The 10,039-nt window shown below is 41.8% G+C and overlaps 1 protein-coding gene across 1 annotated transcript; it reads right to left on the minus strand.

Annotated features, from left to right (window-relative positions):
- Positions 1-2,254: 2,254 nt before the first annotated feature.
- Positions 2,255-9,456, minus strand: bhlha15 (basic helix-loop-helix family member a15). Its single transcript, XM_008120891.3, has 2 exons — positions 6,231-9,456; positions 2,255-4,544 (listed from the first exon to the last, which is right to left on the minus strand). Exon 2 carries the CDS (start codon positions 4,465-4,467, stop codon positions 3,943-3,945), a length of 525 nt encoding a protein of 174 aa, XP_008119098.2. The 5' UTR covers positions 4,468-4,544; positions 6,231-9,456; the 3' UTR covers positions 2,255-3,942.
- Between the last annotated feature and the right edge of the window lie 583 nt (positions 9,457-10,039).

Raw genomic sequence — 10,039 nt, forward strand, 5'->3', positions numbered from 1 at the left:
AATGGTGAGTTTTGAGTGGTGAAAGGAGGGCAGCAGCACTGTTTGCAAGCTTAATACTCCATTGCTTTCAATGGGGCATAGTCTTGCCTTTCTCCCTGTTCACTGGCTCAAGTCCAGACTCAGTGGCGAGTGCATCAGATATGACATTTGCAGCGAAAAGGCCACCTGAACACAATCCAGGGTTCTCTTTGTGCACAAAAACAAGACGGTGCACAGGAAAGATGATCATCAAACATTGGCAGGCAGGTCATGTTCCCTGCGGCCGATTAAAACGGTTCTGCCTGCAAGTGAAGGCAGCATTGTTCCTGTTCATTTGTGGCTAATTGCCTTTTATCCTGTTCTTCCTAAACGATGCAGCTGATTTGACTTTGATCAAGGGTGCCTTTGCTGTAATCTCTCGAGAGTAAACAGCACTGACCTTTCTGCACGATTCTTCCTCTCGGTCTCCCTGCCCAATTTGCCCTTTTCCAGCATGGACACTTTTAATGCCACTTAAGTCCTTTGTCGTCAGGTCTGAACTTGAAAAACTTTTGGAGGGATTGGTGGCTCCTAAAATCATGAGAGATTCCAAGATACACTCCTTCAAAGTCAATCTGTGGCCGCAATTCTGTTTGGAGGCATAACTGGAACAGAACATTTCAACTGTCCATTATCGATTCCACTAATCTGATCTTATTGAGACTAAAATTGAGAATTTATCTTCAGATTGTATAAATCTTTCACCTTTTACTAGAGAATTCTGTTTTCTGAGGCTAGCAGTCCTGTTGCTGACATACACAAGCATAAATGCATTTTACACTTGTGTCTATATTTTGGGGAGTCATTGCAAGGTTTGCTATTGTCATAATTCCATTGCAATATCAACCCTGGTCTAGTTTGGAGAAAATAAGGTAAAAGGGGGACATGATAGCTATAGTTGAGATATTTGAAAGGACGTCAAATTGAGGAAGGGAGCAAGCTTGTTTTCTGCTGCTTTGGAGTCTAGGACACAATGGAGCAATGAGTTCAAATCTGTTGGGAAATGAGATTCCACTTATTTATTTACAGTATTTATATTCCGCCCTTCTCACCCCGAAGGGGACTCAGGGCGGATTACAATGAACACATATATGGCAAACATTCAATGCCAACAGACAAACAACATATATAGACAGACACAGAGGCATTTAACTTTTTTTTTCCCGAGCGTCACGATTCCGGCCACAGGGAGAGCTGTTGCTTCACTGTCCAGTAGTGGCTGTACTTCCTCATTCCATTCCTCGTCTTTTGCTGGCAGTTTTATGATGTTGTAAATTAGTTAAATTAGCCTCCTGCATAAAGCGTACCTAAATTTCCCTAATTGACAGATGCAACTGTCTTTCGGGGCTGCATAGGTCAACAGCAAGCCGGGCTATTTAATGGTTGGGGGCTTAACCCGACCCGGGCTTCGAACTCATGACCTCTCGGTCAGTAGTGATTTATTGCAGCTGGTTACTAGCCAGCTACACCATAGCCCGGCCCACTTAAACCTTGTTCAGGAGTGAAGGGTTGTGCAGTCTCCTAAGCTGGAAGTTTTTAAACAGAAGTTTGATGACCATCTGTCGGGAGTGCTTCGATCGTATATTCCTGTGTGGCAGAATGGGGTTGGACAAGGTGGCTCTTTAGGTCTTTTCCAACTCTCAAGGAGAGAGAAGGCATCATCCTTAAGATCGACACCATTTCTTTCCCTGGACTCCCAATCTTTCCTTCCCAATCTCCTTACTCTCAATCGCATCATAACAACTGTGTGGCGTTGTTCTCCCTCTTCCTTCAGAAATAAGCCAAGGTTTGTTGACTTTGCAATTAAAGTACTTCAGAAATGATTTAGCCCTTTATTTATCTTTCCAGAAGCAGCTGGGTTTTTTCTACCTGCAATAAGGGTTTGCTTTCTTGCCATTTCCCACGGGGAATGGATTTAATATAGACGAAACCAAAAAGAAAATTTGAATACCCTACAATCATAGTATTAGCTGATAGGAAGCACACATGCTCACCCAAAAACATCTGTACCTGAACCCAAATCAGCAGATCATTTATATCAAAGATCTTTTTTTATCCAGTGAAGGAACTATAAGTACATTCTCCTTAAATATACTCTTCTCCCTGACCTCTTTTGATAAGGGAGCTCCATATAAACCAGTTGCATTAACAAAATTTGTTTAGAGTTTGAACTAGTCATTGACAATGGACTCAAGAAACTGGACCACATGAAAAGACAATATAAAAACTTAGGATCTTCGCTTTTAATATTTCCTTTAATTATTTTATTGTATGTGACAGTACTGTCATATATTTTCCCCTGAAGAGCTTTACATTGGCTCCGAATCACTTTGACTTAATCAAACCTAACCCTAACCCTCCTTTCAATCAAAGAGATTAAATATACACCAACATTTCTTATTTTGATCATCTGCAAAAACAATACAATAGTATTATGTACAGTTTATAAAAAAGTCAGCACCTAAACAGTCTTCATTCTATTAGGTGCCGTACATAGATAAATACTAAAAGTCCTTTCTAAGATCACACATTTGGCTGCAGGGAACATAAATAGGATGAATCGTCTAGTGATAAAGTCAGGAACAATACCTGTGTTTGTCTAATACACAATGCTGCCTTACGACAAACTTTGGTGGCTATTTCCAAATTAAGACAAAGGACACAATGAGTTGCACATATGCATTTGTACAGATAGACACAAATCTGGGCATAAGGGCCAGAATCCAATATAAATGTCAATATAAAAACAGTTGGGCAAGCAGTTGAGCTTAAGGTCTCAATTTTCTTTGTTGATATTGGTTGTACCATTGCAGGATCCAGTGTAACTATCTTGAATATACTGTATGTGTGTGTGTGTGTATTTACAGGTAGTTCCCAAGATATGAAGAAGATAGGTTCTGTCGGGAAGGAGCAAAGCATTGAATTCTCCTTGCTGCTCCTTGGGCCAGGATCCCAGTGATGCTTGGACCCTCCATGCCTCCTGAATTACTCGTGTTAAAAGCTATTTGTATAATTGCTTATTGAAAGGGCACCTGATCCAGTTTCGCTCTGGATTACAACAGTTCCTTCATAGAATGTTGACAATCATTTGGAGCTTTCATTTGTTTTAACTGAAAACTTTCAAGAGTTTGGTATCTCAAACACATATCTTAAAACAAAATATATAGAGGTCTTGGTCCTTAAAGCTAAGGAAGCCCAAGGTAGACGTGAATAGGGTGAGAGTTGGAATGTCCAACACAGAAATGGGGAGACCATACAAAAAAGCCCTCATGCGCAGGAGCATTTTAGCACACTAATTAACATGATAAACAATGGCATCCACATACAAGCTCTAGACTGAGCCATCGGCTTATCTTCCTTTGCATTTGAGCTAATAATAAAACTCACTAAGTATAAAGTTATGCACAAAAGTTCCAAGTGTGCCAAGCATCACTTTCTGTTGCAACTTGGAGACTGAGCCATCAAGAAAAGTAGTCCATGCAAGGCTTTTTGGGGGGAAAAAACCCTTGATTATCACCATCGTCTTGGTTCTTTCCAGAAGTATAGAACAACTTTCAAACTAATTCTAAAGGAAGACTCTCCTCCTTTGGAAAAACGGCACAGTGGTTTTTGAGTATTCTCAAGAACCACAGAAGGTTAAGTGTAGTCCAGAGAGAAAAATTAAAAAATTAGGGGATGTGATTGCTAGCTAGCAGGTTCCTATCAGTTCATAGGGAGAATCTACAACATTTTGCTCCCCCTTGTATATTATATATACCACCTTTTGAATTCTCTTCAGAGAACTGACAGTTCTATACAAACAAACAATGAGCATCAAACAAGGGCCTCCTTAAATCCTGTGGTGGGGAAGGCACCTTGAGAAGTCACATTCTGTTGGTGACAATTATGGGACACTTTCTAAGCACCAAGGACCAGCCGCTAACTTCAGCTGCCTTGTCGGAAGCTATGGATCTGGGTAGAGTATTTCTGAAGCTGGTCCTTGGGCTCCTCCTCGTCCTCGCACTGCTGCTGATAGTGTTCATATAGTTTGGATTTGCCACCAGAACCAGGGACTTCGACAGCAGGGAGGTGCCCGCTGGACATCCTGAGAACCGTCGAGGTGAGCGACTTAATATAGTTCTTTGCCAAGGTGAGCGTCTCGATTTTGGAGAGCTTGTTCTCTGCCCGGACGTGAGGGATGACCTCCCGCAAGGCCTGGAAGGCGTTGTTGAGCTTGTGCATGCGCTGCCGCTCGCGCTCGTTGCTCTCCAGCCTCCGCAGGCGCCGGTCTTTACTGCTCCAAGGGAGCTCTTTGGCAGATCTGGAGGCGGCCTTCGGGCTCTCCTCATTCCGTTTCTCTTTGCGCCGCGAACACTTCAGAAGTTCCTCCCTCCTCTGGGTCGTTTCCTGGTGCAAAGTGTCCTCCTTGGCGACGTGACGGGATTTGACCCCTTTGCTTTTGGCCTTCATTGTTGATGGAATCGAAGACACGGGATCTCACTTAGTGGATCTCCTACCTGAAGAAGGTTCCTGCACCAACCAATGGGCTGTTTTGAAAAAGAGGACACCAAGTGGGTTGCCAAGAAAACCAGCAGTTCACCCAGAGCAGAAGTCAACTCACTTTAAGCCTAGCTTATGCAGGTGGGGAAAATGAACACGGACAAGTCCTACGCAGGGATAGAGAGGGCTGTACCATTTCAGATTAAAGGTGTAAGGACCTCATTTTAAATCTCAGTATGAAAGGGCTAGAACCACTTCTTTCACGTTATCTTTTTCAGCATTACAAATGAAGTGAATCTCATCGAGTCAATGATTTATTCAAGTTGGAAATAACAGGTCAAGATATAACTGATCCCTCTGATAAAGCGAGCTGAAGCTCATAAACATTTATATTATAATTTTTTTTGCATTCAGTCCACATGATTTCTTGATCAGATCTTTCTATCCTCCACTGTGCTTGATAATTCCAAACTCTTTTGAATTGTGTTTAAATTTTAACGATGATTAAGATCCATTTCAATGTTGGTCCTTTGTATGTTTAAATTGTACACTATTAGTTCAGGAACAGATTCCTCAGATATGGAGTTCATGCTGTACTATGAGGATACTATTGACAGGGATTCTCCATTTCTGAGCAATCCATACTTTCAAAAATCTTCGAAGTGGGCAAAACTATCTGGTCAATGCCAGTATCTTTCATTTGAGAGAGGAAATCTAAGTGGATATGGAGGACCGACTATACACACAACCTGCAGTTGCAGACTTAGATTGTTGTGTAGGAAATGGTGAAAATACGATACTAATCCATACTCTTGTCTAACACAATGGATTCCTTAGATTGCTACACTTCTCACTTTCCTCATTTGAAAAAATTAGGACTAGTAACAAGCCATTAGTAGACTTGAGTTTGAATATGATTCTTATTTGAAGAATATACAAATGAAATAGCATGAAGAATAATTATTTTGGCAGCTAACTAGAACTGTGTGTTCTTTGAACAGAAAGGCAATGAACAAATACTTGTTAATTAATAAAATAAAGCAAAATAAAACTGTAGCACTTTAAGTAATAGTTTTAGGTAATTTTCACTATTTGCTTTAATTACAGTAGAGTCTCACTTATCCAACATAAACGGGCCAGCAGAACATTGGATAAGCGAATATGTTGGATAATAAGGAGGGATTAAGGAAACGCCTATTAAACATCAAATTAGGTTATGATTTTACAAATTAAGCAGCAAAACATCATGTTATACAACAAATTTGACAGAAAAAGTAGTTCAATATGCAGTAATGCTAAGTAGTAATTACTGTATTTATGAATTTAGCACAAAATATCACTATGTATTGAAAACATTGGCTACAAAAATGCGTTGGATAATCCAGAACGTTGGATAAGCGAGTGTTGGATAAGTGAGACTCTACTGTATTCTATGTTCAGTTCTACTTTAATATGTATATGATGTTGGTTTTTTAATTGTTATCTGCACTGTTTTGAGTGTTGTGAGCCACTATGAGTCTCATTTAAAGGAAGAAAGTAGAATAGTAGTAGTAGTAGTAGTAGTAATAGAATCATGGAGTTGAAAGAGACCACAAGGACCATCCTGACCAACCCCCTGCCATGCATGGATAAATGCGTGGGGGAAATGCTGAGATAGTATGTCCCACCATGAATGACTTCCACCCACCCGGATGCTTTCAAATAGAATGCCATAAAATGAAGCGAATGCCTACCTAGCCATGGAACGGGTACCAGCAGCATCCTTAGCCATCCCAAGCTGGCCTGCACCACAAATCAGAACTGGCCCAGTGGCAAGAATGGAACTGGCCTCAATGCTTCTCCAGGCGACTGCAGGCTCAAGCTAGGACACGTCACTTTAATGCATAAGCAGGTGAGAAGGGTGGAGTTTGGCTTGGCAGAGGCTTCTGTAAATAAAACCAAATTGATATGTGTGTGTGCGTGCGCGGTGGTTGCAATATTACGACAGAAAGCCCCGCTGTGCCATGTGGTTCCACAGTTATCTACAGCATCAACAGGTCTCTCAGAGATCCTGGCATTTGCCCTGCTGTTTCTACACAAGGGAAATAGGTATAGAAGCATAGTGGGAAGAGACCACATGGGCCATCTAGTCCATATTTTCCACTTGACTGGGAGTGAGGAACTGTTGACTTCCAAGACCAGGGTTTTCAAATAATTTCACCCTTTTTACGTGCATCTTTTTGCAACACAGTAATTCAGTTTTACTGGCATGCCAGAGGTTAAAGCAACCCCTTATAAGAAATATATTGAGAGACATGAACTAAAATGATGAGATGTGTGGGGACACAACATCTCTCATGAAAACGTCTCATTTATATTTTTAGAAATATATGTTTATTTCACATATACTCAAGAGATTTCTCATTACGTTCATACGGGAAAACTACACACTGGAGCCGGCACACTAATGTGTGGAACTCGAACATGGAGAAGGCAGCGCAGTTTGGAAAGCTCTGCTCTGGATGTTTTAGCCTGCAAGTCCCATCAGACTCACCGAAAATAAAGAAACGCAGTAATCTAAAACCTCAGAAGGACCAAGTTCTCCATTCCTGCTTTTATGCTGCTTTCGCAGTTCATTATAATTTGTGATCATTACACCAAAGCATCCATGGAAATGCTTTTAATTTAAGGAGAAAATTCAAGGCCCTATTCTCTTCAAATCCCACCTCCAGCTTTGAATCTTAAGGGCTTTCCTTACCGGTAAACAGGTAGACTAAAAGGATCTGGCAATGATGCACCTCGGTATTTCCCAATGCTAACGTCTTTCAACAGGATCTGGATGCAAATAAGCAAATAAATAGTGGCTTGGGGCATAGACCAATGCAAACTGATGGCTCACAAGGCACAGGAAGTTGCCAAGTGAGACAAAGACTAGGGGCACTACAGTACTGTAGACCAGTTGCCAGCAACCACAAGCAGAAGGATGTTCCAAGATCCTGCTTATAGGTTTTCTGGTTGGTCCTGTGTGAAACCCTTGTATTGTGGCATATGCTCCATGTGCAAAAGGACAACTCCAACAGGCAAAGCATTTCATTACCACAGTCTGGTGGAAAGGTAAAATGTTCTCTGGAACATAATGTAAGATATAGACATTGAAATGTCATCCTTAAAAGTAACTCGGAAGCAAGGTTAGCTTTAAGAGCGTTTCAATGTTTGGTGACCTCTGCTTGGACTAAGAACAGCTAAATCCTTGAGAGAGCGAAGGGAGGAAGGAGAAATGGGAAAGGATTTGTGGCATTTCAGCTGAATGGGAGCCAAACCTCAAAACCAGTCGGGTTGCTTCTGACTAACTGCGCTGCCTTCTCTGTGCTCGAGTTCCACAGGGATCTGAGAAGTCATTTTGTTCATCCCAGCAAAGCTCTCCTCCTCAAGTTCAGCCAGTGCCAATTTCCAGACATTTCCTGAAAATTATAAGAATGTAGGAGATGCAGATTCCAGATCTTATTTGTATCTTTTTTGCACACTTATCCAAGCCTCTGGATTATCCAAGCCATTTTTGTAGTCAATGTTTTCAATATATCATGATATTTTGGTGCTAAATTCGTAAATACAGTAATTACAATATAACATTACTGCGTATTGAACTACTTTTTCTGTCAAATTTGTTGTATAACATGATGTTTTGGTGCTTAATTTATAAAATCATAACCTAATTTGATGTTTAATAGGCTTTTCCTTAATCCCTCCTTATTATCCAAGATATTCGCTTATCCAAGCTTCTGCCAGCCCGTTTAGCTTGGATAAGTGAGACTCTACTGTATATTAAAAGTGAATGTATGTGTGTCTGGCGGTGCATGTTTGTGAGCGATCTCGTATTGGCTCCCACTTCCAAAGAGCCCTGCAACTCCCAGTGATGACGGATCTGGACCAAACGCAGCACCACCCCCACCCCACCCCCCAAAGACCAATAGAACATACTGGAGGGGCTTGGGGAGGACTTACTCTGTATAATGGGAATGTAGTTCATGCTGCATCCAGACAGTATTGTGTCTCCCACCATTGATGAATCTCGAACAAACTTGACAGACATACCCAACATGACCAACTTTAAGTACTGATGAGGTTTGAAAGGGTGAGTTGTAGTCCACATCCTTATGCATTTTCATAACAGAACCATTCATAAAGCCCAAAATACATAGTGTTTCAAATTACCAAATATCTAACCTGGGCATTGCAGGGTGCCTAAGCCAGTATATAATAAAAGTGAAAATACCTTTATATATATCCATACAGGCGCTTTCCAAGACGGCTCTCATTTCCAGAGAATACTGTGACTCCCACCGGCTATGGATCTGTACAGAACTTGTTACACAGACTCATCATAACCAGCTTTAAATATTGGTGGGGTTTGGGGAGCAATGACAGAGAATGATAGGAATTGTAGTTTACCCACATTGCCATGCATTTTATAAAACGACTGTTCATAAAATCCAAAACCAAAGAATATTTTTAATGTTTACCATTACAGAATCCCCATCGCTGGGTACCTACGCTAGGGTTGTAATAAAGAATAAATATGTGGTAAAATCAGATTAGAAAACCTACAGGTTATATAGATATGCTATTCCTGATAATGTGAGTTTAACAGTTGTATGACATTTAAGGAGTGTGTTGGAAGATATACAGTAACCTGATTCAGAATTCAGGGTTAAGGATAATTTTGTAGAGCTACCCTGTTTCCCCGAAAATAAGACATCCCCAGAAAATAAGCCCTAGTAGAGGTTTTGCTGAATTGCTAAATATAAGGCCTCCCCCGAAAGTAAGACCTAGCAAAGTTTTTGTTTGAAAGCATGCCCAATGAACAGAACACCAGAACATGCAGAATTGGTAAATGTATGTACCATAGAGTGTTGTACATGGAAATATTGGTAGTAAAAATGGGTTGCTTACCTGTAACCATGTTTCTTCGAGTAGTCACCTGAGAAATCCACACAATTGGGTCTCCGGCGCCTGCGCAGACAATTTCGGAATTCTCTAGAAGCTCCTAAAGATACATTTTTTGGCGGGGGCCCCACCCATGCCTCCCCTGAGTATATATAGGCAGTGGGAGGAGCCACCGCCTCAGTTCCCCAGCCGCAAGAGGCAGCTGAAGACTGGGCATGACGAGCTGCGGGGAGGCCGGGCGGGTTTGTGTGGATTTCACAGGTGACCACTCGAAGAAACATGGTTACAGGTAAGCAACCCATTTTTCCTTCATCGTGGTCCCTGTGAAATGCACACAATTGGGTGATTAGCAAGCTACTAACCTTGATCGGCGGGCGTCATGCCACACACAAAGACAGCACCGCTCTGCCGAATGCACCATCTCTCCTGGACACAGCGTCCACCTTGTAGTGGGAGACGAATGTCGAGGGCGTCGCCCAGGTCGCTGCTCGACAAACCTCTTCCAACGGAACGCCCTTCATAAAAGCACACGAAGTGGCCACAGCTCTCGTGGAATGCGCCTTCAATGTGGTCGGTGGTTCACGGCCAGCGAGGTTGTATGCTAGGCGTATTGCTGCAA

Source organism: Anolis carolinensis, unplaced genomic scaffold, assembly GCF_035594765.1.
Source record: "Anolis carolinensis isolate JA03-04 unplaced genomic scaffold, rAnoCar3.1.pri scaffold_13, whole genome shotgun sequence".
NCBI classification, from domain to species: domain Eukaryota; kingdom Metazoa; phylum Chordata; class Lepidosauria; order Squamata; family Dactyloidae; genus Anolis; species Anolis carolinensis.